The sequence below is a fragment of the Trichechus manatus genome, unplaced genomic scaffold (assembly GCF_000243295.1).
Source record: "Trichechus manatus latirostris isolate Lorelei unplaced genomic scaffold, TriManLat1.0 scaffold00069, whole genome shotgun sequence".
NCBI lineage: Eukaryota > Metazoa > Chordata > Mammalia > Sirenia > Trichechidae > Trichechus > Trichechus manatus.
This window is the reverse complement of record NW_004444005.1, coordinates 5,056,978-5,073,834: the sequence shown is the minus strand read 5'-3', so window position 1 is coordinate 5,073,834 and position 16,857 is coordinate 5,056,978. Positions and strand designations below refer to the sequence as shown.

The 16,857-nt window shown below is 55.7% G+C and overlaps 1 protein-coding gene across 2 annotated transcripts; it reads right to left on the bottom strand.

The window, feature by feature from the left end:
• Positions 1-2,303: 2,303 nt before the first annotated feature.
• TSPO (translocator protein) lies at positions 2,304-12,993 on the bottom strand. Of its 2 annotated transcripts, none has more exons than XM_004379993.2 (4): positions 12,932-12,993; positions 6,917-7,127; positions 3,626-3,764; positions 2,304-2,644 (listed from the first exon to the last, which is right to left on the bottom strand). In XM_004379993.2, the coding sequence occupies exons 2-4, from the start codon at positions 7,096-7,098 to the stop codon at positions 2,456-2,458; spliced, it is 510 nt and encodes a 169-aa protein (XP_004380050.1). In that variant the 5' UTR covers positions 7,099-7,127; positions 12,932-12,993; the 3' UTR covers positions 2,304-2,455. The 2 variants fall into 2 exon arrangements, with proteins under 2 accessions (XP_004380050.1, XP_023590372.1); XM_023734604.1 differs by lacking the exon at positions 12,932-12,993 and adding an exon at positions 11,834-12,234.
• Between the last annotated feature and the right edge of the window lie 3,864 nt (positions 12,994-16,857).

The window sequence follows — 16,857 nt, the reverse complement described above, 5'->3', positions numbered from 1 at the left end:
AGACTGTCTCCACTCTCAATCCTGCAACCTTGTTACCCACATCGAAAGATGGAAAACTCGAGCACAACTGTGTCCAAGTAATTGAAGAGGGGTATTCCAGCAGGCCTGACCTATCTGACCAGCCTCTAACTAACCCCAATTTAGAACTGTTCACAGATGGAAGCAGCTATTTAGAAAAAGGAGTCCAAAAAGCTGGCTATGCCATGGTCACCCTCTATGAGACATGCTTCCCTGGCTAGCCAAACTGATTGAAGAGCCTTATCTACAAAAGACTATTCAGAAAATAGTGCATCAATGTGTTACCTGTGCAAAGAACAATCCAAAAACAGGCCCACCACCTCCTATGCCTGGGGTACAAGCCCGTGGGACTGGCCCCAGACAGGACTGGCAAGTAGACTTCACTGTTAAGCCAACAGCTACAGAAGGTTTCAAATATCTCTTAGTGTTTGCAGACACTTTTACCGGATGGGTAGAAGCCTTCCCCTGCAGAACATAAAAGTCATCAGAGGTCAACAAAACTCTTCTTAATGAAGTTATTCCTAGACTTGGCCTACCTTATTCAATTCAAAGCAATAACGGAGGAGCTTTTGTATCTAAGGTTACCCAAGAAGTTTCAGGGCATTTAGGAATCCAGTGGAAGTTGCGTGCTTCCTGGAGGCCAGAGTGAACTAGGAAAACAGAAGACGAACCACACCTTAAGGGAGAGCTGAGCTAAGCTCTGCCAAGAGACCAGCCTGCCCTGGTCACACTGCTACCCATCGCCCTGTTGAGGGTCCTGGTGGCCCCTAGAAGCAGGCTCCAGTTGAGCCCCTATGAAATGCTGTACGGGAGACCTTCCTTAAGGCAGCCTGGGGATGTAGCGCTTCAGATGATCCTCAAGTATTCCTGGAACTTGGTGTCTCCAGGTATCGTAGGTCATTATATGTAACTCTGAAAGCTATTAACCATTATGCATCCAGTCGTATGTTTTTTCCCACAGCTACCCCTCTTCATCCTTTCACCCCAGGAAACCTCGTTGTCATAAAGAAGTGGGACGACCATCATCCTTGCGGCCAGCTTCAACCCAAGTGGCCTGGTCCTTACGAAGTTCTTCCAGTTACCCACTCCTCGGTGAAGGTAGCCAAAGTCAAACTTTAGATCCACTACACCAGGGTGAAGCATGTGCCCATAGCTCCAGATGTGCCTTTAAAGTCTTCCCCTATAGGCACAGGTCACCCAAGTGCAGACTACAAAGACAGCCAACCCCCCGAACCCGAGTGGGAGTGCGAGCCACTAGAAGACTTAGGACTACTCTTTAAGAAACAGCCTATAGAGAAGTAACCCTTTTCCACCTGAAGTCTCCTTTGCCTGCTACCCCAGGAGCTAATCGTTCCCTGTCTGTTCCTAGGTCCCTAAAAACTCTGCCCCATGTCAGCAGGAAGTAGCCAGATGAGTCGCAGACCCTTATCCTTTAAGATTAAGGAATTGCTACAACTCAAGGGGTGGATTGTAACCTGACCTTACTTACGCCAGTAAATTTCCATTAGTCCTTAAACTAGCCCAAATCAGATTTGGCCTGCCCTGCACATGCAGAAGGGCCAGCTGTGACTGCTAATTGAACTCAACAGAGGACGCAGCAACAGGAGGAACCAATCAGAAGGAAAATCATCACCCAAACCCTATTCCGAAGTGAGAGGTCCGACAAGAACTACGTCACCTCCTGTTTCCTGGCCGCCGTCTAGAATTTTCCCTCCCAGAACACTTGCAGGGCCGCCATCTTGCTGCCCAAATCACATATCAGCCCTGCTTCCCCGTAGTTCAGGGAGCCGGATCTGAGGATCTTTCTCCTAGCTCCCTTGCTCTGCACGTTGCAATAAAGTTACTTTCTCAAAGACTAGTATCCAGGTAATCGGCAAGTGTGAGCGCACCAGACAAGGACCCACCTTTTAGGGTTCGGTAACACCCACAGAGCCAGGCATTGGGCCAGGTCAACTGTGTAGCCCGCCCCTTCTAGAAACTTCCCTGAGCATCCTGGAAGCCATGTGCCATGGACAGGAGCCCCACAATCAATGCTCATGGCCTTGCAGCTCGAGCCGGTGTGGGCCCCAGAGTTGAACCTTTGCAGGGTCTTAGGAGGGTCCCAGGAAGCATAAGGAAGCCCCAGCCAGGCCAGGTGGACCCCGAAGGAGGGCGGACCCTGCAGCCGCCCGGCCCCTCCCATCTCCATGGCCAGAGCCCCCAGGGAGAAAGGCCATCGCACAGAAGGTTAAAAATTTTATTTGGCTTATAAAACTCCACATTCCTTCGTGCTCCTCTCAGGCAGAAGGTGCAGTACGCTGCTCAGGAGCCCTTCCTGGGCGGGGGGGCTCAGCCCGGACCACCAGAGGCCTCTGGTGACGCAGACGGAGCAGCAGGCCCGTGGCCGTGAGACAGCAGCTCCTGATGGGCAGCGGCCGCAGTCCTCGGCCGGGCATCCTCACTCTGGGGGCCGCCGGCCACTGCGCCGGCCGCGGTTGTCCCGCCACACGTAGTAGTTGAGTGTGGCCGCGAAGGCCAGCCAGGCCAGGTACGGGTACAGCAGGCGGGCAGCCAGCGGGCTCACCTGGTGCCAGGCCACAGTGGTGGCAGCCGCCACCCCACCCACCAACAGGAGGTCCACCAGGGCCTGCGGAGACGCGGGGAGAGGGAGGACAGGGAGGCTGAGGTTCCACGTCTGCATAGGGGGGGTGTCCCAGCTGCCCACCACCCCCTGGACTTGGGAAGCTTTGGAACCCCTATTCCACCCTCGAGGGACATGGCCAGGCCCCACGCCATTTTCAGCTTCAGTGTCCTCATCTGTGAAATGGGTGTGGCCACCCTTCCTGACCCATGGCGTGTGTGCATGTGGGTGTGTGTACACGTGACGGTGCCACCAGAGGACACAGCAGGTTCAAGGGTGAGGTGACTGCTGCGAGGCCCCAGGCACCTCCTTCCCGCCCCGAGCTCCGGAGCCCTTGGACAGGGCAACCCTGCTCTCCCAGCGTTATCACGAGGCCCAAACAAGATCACGAACAGGAGAAACAGCTGCTGTGAACTGTCACGTGCTGTCCCCAAGGGGTGACAGTGAGCAGGGATACGCCCTGTGCATCAATTCCACCAACACAGAAAAGATCTTTTTAAAAGAGAAGCAGACATTGAACTGGTGGCGCTGGCCCCCAGCCTGCTGCCAATGTCTCTTTAGGCACAGCGCCAAGTGTAATGTTGAATTTTCTGATAAAATGGCCCCTAAACCCAAGCGGAGGACCCCTGGTGACACAGTGGTTAAGCGCTTGGCTGCTAAGTGGTTTGAACCCACCAGCCTCTCTTCAGGAGAAAGATGTGGCAGTCTGCTTCTGTAAAGATTACAGCCTTGGAAACCCCATGCGGCAGTTCTCCTCTGTCCTACAGGGTCGCTATGTGTCAGAATTGACGGCAACAAGTTTGGTTTTAAACCCAAGCAACCCCCCCCATCTGCTGCAGCCAGAGCCCCGAGGAAAACTTGCTGAGGGGTGTTCCAGGGCATCGGTCCCTAAAAGCTTCTAGACAGACATTCTGACCACATCTGAGATGTGATGTCCCCACATCCTGCAAGAGAGAGGCCAGGGAGACAGGTTGAGGCCATACTTACCCAGCCCATTTGGTGGGCACCAAAGAAGATGCGGGGCCATGCCCAGTTCAGGGCCAGCTGCCCGGCGTAGAGGCCCAGGGGGACCACGGCCTCCTCTGAGAAGCCCCCCAGCTCTTTCCAGACCAAGTAGGAGCCGTACCTGCAACAGAGTCGCCTGTCAGAGTACCTGCGAGGAAGGGGCCAGGAGCCTCCCTGGCCCTCAGTGGAGATGGTGAGAGCTCAGGCACGCCCCCACCCTTGGCAAACCCAGGTCACCAATGGAGGCAGAAATCCTGTCCAGGCACTGCCTGCTGGGACATCAGGGAAGTTGCTTGACCTCTGCGGTGCAGTGAATTACTTAACATGGCCCTTCTAGCCATAGTCTTTATAAACTCCCACCAAATGACTGGGTGGGGCTATGCAAATGAGGCGCTTGTGGCCCACCAAGGAGATTGGATAGCTTGCTAATAACATAAATAAGGTGCATGGAACCCCTGTGGGGGAAATGAAAATAAGGTGTATGGAACCCTAATGAGGGGATGGGTCAGTTTTGCCATCCCTCTAGGCTTAAAATGAGCCATCCCAGAGCAGAGGGGCCTCACTACTATCAAGAAAGAAGAGCTAGGAGTGAAGCGTGTCCTTTGGACCCGGGATCCCTGCACGGAGAACCTTAGATCCAGGAGAGAGAGAGAGCTGTAACACCGGAGATAGTGAGAGACGGCGAGAAGCAGCAGCAGAGAAACAGCAGCAGAACCAAGAGACCCACAGGAGACAGCGAGCTGGGCTTCCCAACCCACGGAGTCAGAGAGCTGAGTGCCCTCAGGCAGGAGGTTTGCTGGCAGAGTGGGGTGCCTCCAGGCACTTGTCAGAGATAGGCTCGCCAACCCATGGAGGGAAAGCTCGGCACCTTGGAGCAGGAGGCTTCTTGGTGGAGTGGGGTGCCTCTGGGCACTTGTTGGCAGAGCTAAAGAGCTTTGTAACACTTTTGTAATACTCTGTAACACTTGCCCAAGCAGGGCAGAGGCCAGGCAGAGGGGCTGAGGGCCTGCCGACCTGGCTGAGAAGAAGCTGTCCTGATGGAAGAATTGTATCCTGAGTATTTCCTGATCCTGAATTGTAACCTGTTGATTCCCTAATAAAACCCATAATCATGCGTGTGGTCTGTGAGTTCTGTGTGGCCAGTGTAACGAATTATCGAACCCAGCAGAAAAGCAGAGAGTGCCATGGGAGGGACAGCTGGTGTCAGAACAGGTAAAAGGGTTGGAGAGAGGTGTGTCTGACCTCCGCCTCACAGCAGTCAGCCTGGGGCTACTGATGCTGATAATGCCTCTGCATCCGCCTTGTGAAATTAGATAAGGTCAGACACCTGCTGTCACACCAGTCTCACAACCTCTCGGGGTCACCTCACAAGGTCGCTGTGGGATTTGAGTTAACATTGCTGTGCTTAGGGTGGTGGCTGGCACATTATTATCATCATCAGTGCTGTGAAGGGGGAGGCACGGGGCTTGTGGGTGAAGAGCAAGCTCCTAAATCAGCCAGGGGCGCTGCACAGACATTTGGGCTGGGCCCTGGAGGATGAGTAGGAGTTTGCCAGGGGAAAAGAACAGAATTTGCAAAGGCTTAGAGGCTGGTGCGAGACCCTGAGTGGGTCTGTGTGACTGCAGGGTGACGTCTCGGGGGCGGAGCAGAAGGGTGACTGGAGAGGCGGGTGAGGCTTTTCTGGCCTCAAGGGCAACGCCACCACCAATAATAATGGCTAATGCCCTCCAGCTCTTACGTGCACCAGGCACTGCTCTAGCACTTTCTAAGCATTAACTCATTCCACCCTCATGACAATGCTGAGGTGGGCAGCACTATCACCTCCATTTTACAGGTAGGAAAACTGAGGCACAGAGAGGTATAGTCACTGCCTAAAACCTCTCAGGATTTGAACTCAGGTGGCCTGGGGCTGGAGACTAGCTCTTAACCAGCAGTGAGAGGCCACAGGGACCCACCAAGGGAATGGCTCGGTCCAATCTGTGCTTCTTCAGGGTCTTGATGGTGGAAGGTGTGTGTGTGCTGGGGGGAGATGCCTGGAGGCTGGAGCAGGTGGAGGCAGCAAGAGCGGTGCGTGGACAAGGATCCTCCACGAGGGAAGGGATGGGGGCCCCCACTGGGTGGAGCCTGCAGCAGGGAACTCTGGAGAAGGGCGGGAGGCCTCCCCGCAGGAGCCACCAGGGGGTGCCCTCCCTGGTCTGCACTTCCTTTCTTCCATCACAACCCAGTGGGCCTTTGAGGTCAGACTGAGGCCCAGACAGGGGAAGGGACTAACCCGGGCAGACAGAGGGGCTCCTGCAGGATCCCTACTTGTAGCCCATGTCTGGGGAAGGCCATGCGTCCCTTCTCTGTAAAATGGACATCGTGAGGATAAGCCGCAACAAAGCCTGGCACCCTGCTGGAGCTCAGAGCATGGCAACAGGAAAATCAGCGGCCACAGAGTCAACTCTGACTTGTGGCGACCCCATGAGTGTCGGAGGAGAACTGTGCTCACAGTTTTGGAAGTAGACGGCCAGTCCTTTCTTCCGAGTCTGTCTTAGTCTGGAAGCTCCACTGAAACCTGTTCAGCATCATAGCCACACACAAGCCTCCACTGACAGACAGACAGTGGCTGTGACAGGAACTGAACCCGGGTCTCCCGCGTGGAAGGGGAGAGTTGTACAGCCGAAACACCACTGCCCCAACCTGCTGCTGTCAAGCTGATCCCACCTCATGGCAAACTCATGTGTGTTAGTGTAGAACAGTTCTCACAGGGTTCTCAGTGGCTGATTCTTTGGAAGTAGACTGCCAAGCATTTCTTCCAAGCCACCTCTGGGTAGGCTCGAGCCTTCAGCCTTTCAGTTCGCAGTGGAGCACGTGAACCATCGGCACCACCCAGGGACTCCCAATACATGGCAGCTACTGTGACTGCCGCCACAGCTGTGACTCATCCTCCATCGAACTGTCACCAGGCGTCCACACTGCTCACACAGCAGCACTCACACTGCTCTGAACCTGACACACAGAAGCTGGCTGAGCTGAAAACGGCCAGGATGCCAGTGCAGGGTTAATCTACCCTGGCGGCCTCTCCCGGGGGGCCCAGGAAAAGAAAGCTGGGTTGTGCAACCAGTGGGCCCCAAAGCTTTCTCCTTCCTGGTAGCTGCCAAACCAGGCTGGGAAAACCGCTGCTCCAGGGCTGTCCCATCGACTGCCCCAGGACCCCTACGGGGGGATGGCCCTGCCCTGCCTGCTCAGGGGACCAGGCCTGACTGCACAGGTCCACGCCGGCCCACCTACCCCATCGCCGAGTAGAGCGTGCCCCAGATGGGGCCGAGCGTCCAGTAGGGCGGGTGCCAGGAGGGCTTTTGCAGGCCAGCATACCAGCGGAGGCCCTCTCCATGGATGAAGTGGGAGCTCAGGAAGCCCCCTAGGCTGGGCACCAGAGTGAAGCCCACAGCGGGCACCCAGGGCGGGGCCATGGCTGCTGCAACTGCTGCTCCGGAAAGTTCTGAAAGAGAAGACAGGGCTTTGGTAAGAGTGGGAGGTACCCCAGAGAGGGGGCAAGGCCCCACCGAGCAGTCCCCGAGGACCTGCTGTGCGCAGACCTGGGCTTAGACTGTGGGCACCTTCAGCGTTACCAGACCCAGTTCACTGACCGGTCACTCAATGGATCAGGAGGTACAGAGAGGCAAGGAGGGGCCGGAGTCGCACCCACAGCCTTGCCATCCTCACTCAAGGGTTTGAGTGACACTCTTCCATCCAAACTCCTACCCCACCCAGAAGACGGCCCCTGCATGGCCTGGACCCGCGGGGTCCGCCCACCAAGTCGAGGTCCATCTCAGCTCCTGCTCCAGCTGTGAGGGTCCTGTACTCTCCCACCCTCGCCCTTGACCTTGGGTCTCCTGGCAAGAGAGCTCCTCCTCTCTGCCACCTTGTCTACTCTGCCACCTTGTCCAAGGAAGCTTCCCCAGGCCAAATGCCAGCCCCTGGGGGCTCTGCAGGGCCCGCGGGAGCCTTCTCCCAGGTCAGCCTATTTACGCCCCACTTCATCCCAGACTAATTGCTACGGCCCCCTTTCACTCTCCAAAGTGTCCCTTTTACAAGTGACCAAGGTCAATACTGCCAGTATAAGACATATCAACATGGTGAACCCCTGATACAACTTGCTCACAGAAACGGGCCACATTTCTGTGGCATTCTTGCCCAAAATGCATATCCCCAGCCAGTCACGGGACACCAGACAACCCCACATGGAGGAGCATTCTACAGAACAACCAGGCGGGACTCCAGCGGTCTGCAAAGCATCAAGGTCGTGAAAGACAAGGAAAGGCGGCAAGAACCATCCCAGACTGCAAGAGACTAAGGAGAAACAGCATCGGACTCCAACAGTGTGGGACCCTGGCTGGGATCCTGGAAGAGATTGAGGACATTAGTGGAAAATGGGTGAGGTCTGTGGTTCAGCTAATAGTATTGTACCGGTGTCAATTCGTCATTGTACTATTAGAGGAAGCAGGTGAAAGGCATATGGGAACCCTCTGGACCATTTTGCAACTTTTTGCTAAGTCTAAACTTAGTTCAAAATAAGACACAAATAAATAAATAAGTAGTATCCTGCTTTGGACAATAAATTGCACGGTCCCCTAACTAGCTACCATGGACTTGTGCTGACTCCATGTATGTCAAAGAAGAACTGTGCTCCAGAGGGTTTTCAACAGCTGATTTTTCGGAAGTAGATTGCCAGGCCTTTCTTCCAAGCTGCCTCTGGATGACTCAAACCACCAACCTTTCCGTGAGCAGCTGAGTGCATGCTCAATATTTGTTAACTGATCAGTCCCTCCTAAGTCCTACCAGGGTCCCCCTGGTCCCCTGACACCCTCTCCAAGCTCCACCCACTACAAAAACCTGTTGCCCTTGACTTGATTCCGACTCATGGAGACCCCATGTGTTACAGAGGAGGGTTTTCTTGGCTGTAATTCTTATGGAAGTGGATTGCCAGGCCTTTCTTCCTCAGCATCACTGGGTGGGTTGGAACCACCAATCATGAGGTTAGCAGTTGAGCACAAACTGTATGTGCCACCCAGGGGCCCACCTACTACAAAGGCCCCTCTGACCCTCCACTGGCACCACACCACTTCTGCTCTCAGACCCTCAGTGCTTCCCATCATTATGGGGGTGGGGTGCTCACGGCACCCTGCCACAGCACCCGGTGGGGGTTCAGGAAACCCAAAGAGGTTGGCCTGGAGCTCCAGCTGACAGGGCATGGGGCTCGCCACCCAACCGTCCTGTTGTGCAGAACAAACCAAGGCCCCCAAAGAGGCGGTGACCTCTCCAAGGCCTGAGCCCTGTGCTCCCGCGCACACCCAGGCCGCCCCCTCGGCTGGCCCGGCTCCACTGCTGCCCGAAAGTGAGAGAACATGGAAGTCAGACACCCCACATGAAGAGCTTCCCCTAGGCGGGAGCTTCCTGAGGCCCCCTGGGGGCTGCCCAGATCATGACTCACCAGACTGGGGAACAGTAGGCAGAGGCGGAACCCACCAAGCTGAGTCATGCTGGGCTGGGCTGGGCTGGGCAGGCGTCTGGCCCAGGAAAGACTGAGAGAAATCCGGTCTGGGATGGGGCCCAGGGAGGGCGGGGGAGGCCAAGGGGTACCACAGCAGGGGAGGGGCTCTGGGCTACGGCAGAGGCCAAAACCAAAAAAACAAACCAACCTGTTGCCATCGAGTCAATTCCGACTCATAGCCACCCTATAGAACAAAGCAGAACTGTGCCACAGGGTTTCCAAGGAGCAGCTGGTGGATTCAAACTGCTGACCTTTTGGTTAGCAGCCAGGCTCTTTACCATGCACCACCAGCCAAAGCCCCCATCAAACCTGTGTTTCTATCTCTTCCAGAAGGGAAGAATCTAAGCCTTAGCATTGCCTCGTTTGCTTGGTGATATCTCCCATCATCAGAGCCCGTTTCCTCCTACGTCAGGTGGGTCTAACCTGCCCCGCCTGCTACACAGGGTACTGGGGAGGGGGGTGGGACAGCAACGCTTGCCTTAAAAACTACAGACAAGTGAGGGGTGCAGATATCAGTGTTGGGGAGCACTTGCCCCATGTCCTCTAGGGGAAGCAGTGGCTCAGGCGAGACCCAAGGCCAAGACCACAGTGGCCACATCAGCCACTGGACACTCCTGGGTAAAATGCCTTTCACAGAAGGTCCCCTTCGAGGCCAGGGCCACTCACGAGGGAGCACCCCCAAAACAGAGGCCTAGAACAGGATAAAGCAGAGGGCTCATGGCGTGGGATCAAAGAACGTTCTAGGCCTTGCTTGACTCTGGCTACCCTCGGGTTTGTGGGTAACACGGAGCTTGGTGGAATGTGTTATTTCATTTATTCTTCACAGTGGCCGCGGGGAGGGGACCAGCAGCTTCTTCCCTGAGGTGCCTCTCCCTCTTGGGCCTCATTAAACCCATTGCCGTTGAGTCAATTCCAACTCACAGTGACCCTATAGGACAGAGTAGAACTGCCCCACAGGGTTTCCAAGGAGCAGCTGGTAGATTTGAACTGCCAATCTTTTGGTTAGCAGCTGAGCTCTTAATCACTGCGCCGCCAGGGCTCCTTGGGCCTCATTACTATTCCCATTTGCCAGACAAGGAAACTGAGGTGCAGGGAGTCATGGAATTTTCCAAGTCTGTGTGATTCCAATGCCCACTACACCCCTCCCCTATCTTCAAGGGGAGACAAGGAATGGGCACCGACCTGGGTCTGCTGGGCCGAAGCTCCAGATGCGCGCATGGCCACTCACCAGCAGCGGTGCCACCCCCCACCCCCACCAGCCTCATCGGTAACACAGCACTTAACACCTGCCCCAAAGCCTGCAGGGCCAGGGCGGGATGGGGCCTGCAGGTCGCTCCCCACCCCACCTCAGCCATCAGCCCTCAGCCCTCTGCCCAGTGCCAGTGTGTGGGCGCCAGGCCCTACTTCAGCCCAGGGTAGCTTGTTCCAGGATCTGCAGCCCTCTCCCATGTCCCCGGGAGGCTTCACTTCTGGCCAGCAGACCCCAGGCCCGCCCCTGCCCCTGGTGTCTCATCTCCTGGGCCTCTCTGTCCCCATCTGTGAAGTGGGGACTGACCGAGCCAGGGGGCCTCTGGGGACCTTTCTTTACTCTGAAGTATCCCTACTGAAGGTGACAGAAACTGCTACCCAGAAACAGAACCACGTTTTGCCCTTTCTCTGAACCCCTCCCTCTCGGGCTACACCCAGCCCCCCTGGGGCCTCCGCTCACCCTGGAAGCCACCACTGCCCCAGGGACTTCTTTTAAGTCTCTTTCTTGAAATGGAGCCCTGGTGGCCCAGTGGTTAAGAGCTTGGCTGCTGACTGAAAGGTTGGCAGTTTGAATCCACCAGCTGCTCCTTGGAAACCCTATGAGGCAGTTCTACTCTGCCCTATAGGGTCGCTCCAAGTCTGACTCAACAGCAACAGTTTTTTTTTTTTTTTTTTTCCTTTAAATGACTCAAGACTAATCCCCCTCACTGTTTTTGCAAAACTTTTTAATTGTGAAGTAACCAGTGTGACAAACGGGTAGGAAAAGTTCTGGAAAGACCCACCAGGGAAGGCTGGGGTGGGGCCTTGGGGACGAAAAGGGGCAGGGGAGTTGCTTTATCCGGAATGACTGCTTTTTTCAACAAAGAGAGCATTCAGGTATGGATTGCACAAAGATGAGTAGAAGAAAAAATAAACATAAGAAACCAGGTTCAAAAATAAAATGAAAAAGCAACAAGTATGAGGTAAAAAGTACGTCTCCACCCTCTCAGCCAAGCCCTCACCACATCCCTGAGGGAGCCACTGTCAACAGTTTTTGGAAGAACCACCAGGATATTGTCAGCTCTCGCCCAAGCACAAAGGTATGTACACCCACCACCAAATCCACACCCACACCCACCAACCCCCACACCCACACACACCCCACACATCCACCCACCCCAAGCACATCAGGAAAGAAAGTGAAAATGGCCTCCGGAGCTGGAGGGGGAGCGAGGCTGGGATCAGACCACGGCTCCAAAGCCTGGCTCCCACTTCAGCTATGTGCCCTTAGACAGAGGTTCGTGGGTGAGCCTCAGTTTCTCCCAACTCAGGGGGTTCCCTTGGGGACTGGGATACCCTCTGAGCCTCCCTCAGGGGACTCAGGAAGAGGCTGCCTGCCTCTCTCCTGCGCTAAGAGGCCTGCTTACCTCCCCCCTCACTTGCTCCTCAGGATTTCTGACGGCCAGTGGCCTGCGCGCTGGAGCTTCCCGGGAACCGAGTGCTGCCTGCTGCTGTCCTGGGGCAGAGGACCCCACTCAGCCCCACAGACATCCGCCAGAGCCTCCGCCCACATCCCGAGGCCCCGCGTGCGGTCGAAGGCCTGCTGGGTGCGGGGCGCCCTGAGCGGACGCTGCTGCACACAGCCCCCGCGGCCACCCTCTCCTTGCCCCTCTTTTGGAACAGTGCTGTCACTCACCCCTAGGGGAGGCTCCAGTCCCGCCCCTCCTGTCATCCGTCCAAGGGCACACGGCTTGTACCAGGTACCCCTTGCCCTAGCAGGCAAGGCAGAGCGGGCTCCAAGCCCTCTCCAGGCCTTTCTAAGCCTGTAAATCAAGCCCGGGCCGTGGGCTTTCGCCAAGCTGACGCCAGCACTCAGCCGTTTGTTCATGGGGCAGCCCCACGTCCCCTCCAGCCCTACCCGAGTTCCTCTGTACAAGGGGCGGGAGGCAGGTGGGTCCTGGCGGCAGGCAGGCCCGCAGGCAGGTGGGTACGGGGATGCTTCGTTCACTTTAAGCCCCTGAGCACTGGACCGGGAATCGAGGGACCCAGGTTTAAGATCCGACTGTGCTGCTGAACGGCTTTGCGCACACAGCACCCGGATCCGGCCTGGTTTTCCTCCTCAGTGAAATGGGAGTAGGGTGTCTGAGTGGATCATGAGCCCAAGGCCTCCCTGTCATTTTGTGATCCTAATAGTGGCCCCGCGCGGCTCCCGGCCACTCTCGCCACGCTCCTCCGCGCAGTGGGCGGGGTCCGGCCCCTCCCGGCGGTCGGTGCTTCCCACCAGACACGAGTCCCCGGCGGGGGCGGGCCGAGGGCGAGGCGCCAACGTTCCCCTCCGGCCTCCCCGCCCCGCACCCCACGCAGGCCGGAGCAGCCGTACAGGACCCGCACCCCGGGGCCGCCGCCGCCCCGCAGCTAACCCGGCAGCTGAGCCCCCAGCGCTGCCCCTGCCCGGCAGCCGCCCTTCCGGCCTCAGTTTCCCCTTCCCGCCCCTCCTGCCCCGCCCCCGCCCGGTCCCCACTCACCAGCGGATGAGGTTGCGCTCCGAGAAGGGCTCTGCGCGCCGGGAGATGGAGGTGAAAGTCCCCGGGCCGCCCCGCCCCGGCCGTCCGGCCCCGCCCGGCCCCGCCCGGCTTGACTGGACGCCAGCGGCGCGCTTGCATTGCCCCGGGACTGGGAACTCCCTCTCTTTCGGCGGCCCAGCCTGCGGGACGCCCTTCTGCCTCCCTCTCCCATTCCTGCGGCCCCCATCTGCCCCCACTCGCCGCAAGCGGTCCCTCGGCTCCTTCTCCCGCAACGGGGAACGCCGGACGCGGGGCAGACCCAGCCTGGTGCGGATTTGGCCGCTCCAGGTCCCTGCTGTGTGTCCCAGGGCAGGTCGCTTCTCCTCTCTGAACTTCACTTTTCCCATCTGTAAAACGGGGCAACAAACACCGAGGTGCAGAGGAGCAATTTACTTCGCCTGCTGACAAAGCCCTGAACGTCGTCCTGCACAGCAGCTCTGTCCCCCATTCCCAGCGAGCACCCCAGGTCCTTTAGCTGTTGCCCCAAGAGGCCGCGCGCTGCCCTCTGCCCAAGAGTTCCAGTCCTCGGTCAGCCACTTTCTGGCTGGTTTTCTGTCGTCCACCTCTTCATCCGTAAAATGGGCACAGCATCGCGGGACTGATGAGCATGCGACATGGTAATGCAGGCAGGGCGTTCGGAAAGGCTTGGCGCTCGTTGAGGGGAGGCAGCCATCATCACCCCCTCCCGCGTGGGGACGCGTGGCTTTGTCACTGCGGCCCAGGCTGCTTGAGCCACCACAGGCTGCAGCGGCCATGTCTGCCCAAGCCTGTCCCTGCATAGACCTGCCATCTCCTTGAGGAGCAGCCAGAGCCTCAGTAGGCACAGTGGTTAAGAGCTCAACTGCTAACCAAAAGGTCAGTAGTTTGAATCCACCTTGGAAACCCTATGGGGCAGTTCTACTCTGTCCTATAGGGTCGCTGTGAGTTGGAATTGACGGCAATGGGTTCGGGGTTATTTTCTTGGACACTTTTACCTTCCTGTACCCCTTCCTACTTCCATTTAAAAAAACATTAAAAATTATATTTTCAACTACATTAATGTAAAGACAAGTATAATCCAGGCTGGATTATATTCATTTTTCTTCTAATTAAAAAAAAATTAAAACATTTGCGTGGGTTCCTAGAAGTATTGTGGCCCCAGGCGCTCCCTTCCGCTGCTGCCAACCCCACCCGGTGGGAGGTGCCTGGCCGAGTGGCAAGCTGCCAGGAAGACCCATGAAAACAGGAGGCAGGGCCGCTCCCCTCCAGTCTAAACCATACTGCAAGAGAGCTCTAAGTCCATGGGGGCACCTGCAAGGGTGTCCCCAAATACCTGCAGCACCCCAGAGCCAAAGGGAGGGGGAGCTGAGAAGGAGCATCTAAGGTCCCTGCTCTGGTGAAGTTCACACCCCTTTCACAGATGAGAAATCTGCAGGGGACCAGGGGTTCACCCTGCAGAGCCGGATGCTCTGCCCTGCTGTGTCCTGCTGTGTCCTGCAGCCTCCCTCCTCTTCATCCCCACCGCCCCCACCTGAGCCTGGGCAGCAGCCATGGTCTCCCCTGGGCAGTGACCACAGCCCCTAGCTGGTCCCCAGCTCCCCTCTCGTCCTTTCCAGCTGTTGCACATCCTCTGACCACAGCCATCCTCTGCCCAGGACCCTCCGTGGCTCCCACTGCCTTAGAATCCAGTGCAAGCCTGGCATTCAAGGCCCTGCCAAGCTGGCGTCAGGCCAACGACCCCACCCGTTCCCACCTACGTGCCTCTGCACTGTGCCATTGCCTGGAGCACACTTGGTTCCCCACCGTGTGCATCTCCACATGGTTCTCCAGCATCACCCCAGGGAGCTCTCCCAGAACCCCAACTCTGTGCCTCCCCACTCTGAGTAGGCAGTGACCTCCTCCCCTCTAAACTCCACAGCCCTGAGCACTGGGCCTCTCTTGGGGCATTTGGATGTGCCAGCCTCACGGGTAGTGTATAGTGAGCACCTCAGGGTGCCCATGTCTGGGCTGATCCCTAGAGGATACAGCACAAGCTGATGGAGGGAGAAGGCTTGGGAAATACCCTCCCAGTCCCCTGGGGATTAACCCCACCTCACATGCTCAGAGAGGTGAAGTGACGTCCCAGAGGTCACACAGCCCATCAGTGATGCAGCCCAGGATTCACACCCAGGCAGTCCACCCAGGCGGTCCCGGCCTTGCGCTGTGGAACACTGTGCCATTTGCTTCCCAAGTCCAAGTGTGATTCTACTACAGTATTTCCTTATATTTTACTTAAGTATTTATTACATGAGTCATCCGTGTTTAGTGTAAAGCAATGGGAAAATACAGACAGGCAAAAAGAAAAAATAAAGTCATACACCCCTCCCACCACCTAGAGAAAAGCACTGTCAACATCTCCTCTGTATTTCTCTGCCTTTTCTAAGCATGCACGCACGTTCTTTTATGAGAATGTGAACATGCAAGCAACCATTTTGTAACTTGTTTCCTTCCATCAGAAACTTCTTTCTACATTCACAAACATTTGTCTACATTTTAATTGTGAAATGTTTCATACACAGAAATATGTATAAAATATATGTGCACACTTTTAAAAGAAGCCCTGGTGGCACAACGGTTAAGCGCTTGGCTGCTAACCAAAATGTTCATGATTCGAGCCCACCCAGCTCCCGTAAAGATGACAATCTAGTTGCCCCTATAGGGCGGTTCTGCTGCGTCACATGGAGACGCTATGAGTTGAAACTTGACATCACCTAACAATAACAACAACATTTTAAAATAAAAATAATAACACTCCCCAGGTTAACAGAGCATTGCCAGTGCCCAAAAAGCCCCCAGAACACCCTCTCTAATGATGCCTCCCCACCCCCAGAGATGATTTCTATCTTGACTTTTGGGCTGAATATGTCCTTGCTTTGCCTTGGAGTTGTATTAATACCACTTATGTATGTTTCCCTGAGCAATGTATCTATTAGTTTTGAACAGCTGAGGGGTAGCTCATACCTGGCTCAGGGGAGGGTTGAGCCCTCAGACCAGAAGACCCCTGGGAAGGAAAAACTGAACAGAGACTCTGGGGCACAGACTGGCCTCAGTGCCCCTGATCATTGACAAGAGCCCCTTCTGGGGTAGTCAGAGGGCAAGGTCATGGGCAAGGCCTGGGAGACACAGGGCTCCCCACAACAGGACATCTGGCAGGGCTGTGGCATGGGTGTCCAGGCAGGAAATGGTCAGAGAAGTATGTTGTTCCGTCTTCTTGCTTCTGAGCTCATGGTGCCGTATGTTCAGCTCCCAGGAGTAGGGGAAGTTGGACACTTCTGGAAGGTGGAACCAGTGCCCTCAGCTGGCCCAGGCTCCGTCAGCTCATGGTCAAGACCGGCCAAATGCAAATAAGAATCTGGGTCAGGGTACAACGACAGATACATTGATCAATGGAACAGAATTGAGAACCCAGATGTAAATCCATCCACCTACGGTCACCTGATCTTCGACAAGCGCCCAAAGTCCAACAAATGGGGAAAAGACAGTCTTTTTAACAAATGGTGCTGGCAAAACTGGATATCCATCTGCAAGAAAATGAAACAGGACCCATGCCTCACGCCGTATACGAAAACTACTTCAAAATGGATCAAAGACCTGACTATAAAGCCTAAAACTATAAAGTTCATAAAAGAAAAAATAGGACCAACACTTCAGGCCTTAATACATGGCATTAACAGGATATAAACCATAATCATCACGCACAAACCCCAAAAGATAAGCTAGATAACTGGGATCTTCTAAAAATCAAACACCTATGCTTTTCAAAAGACTTCACCAAAAGAGTAAAAAGAGAACCTACAGACGGGAAAAAAATTTTTGGACAGTACAAGTCAGACAAAGGTCTAATCTCCATAATCTACAAGAAAATCCAA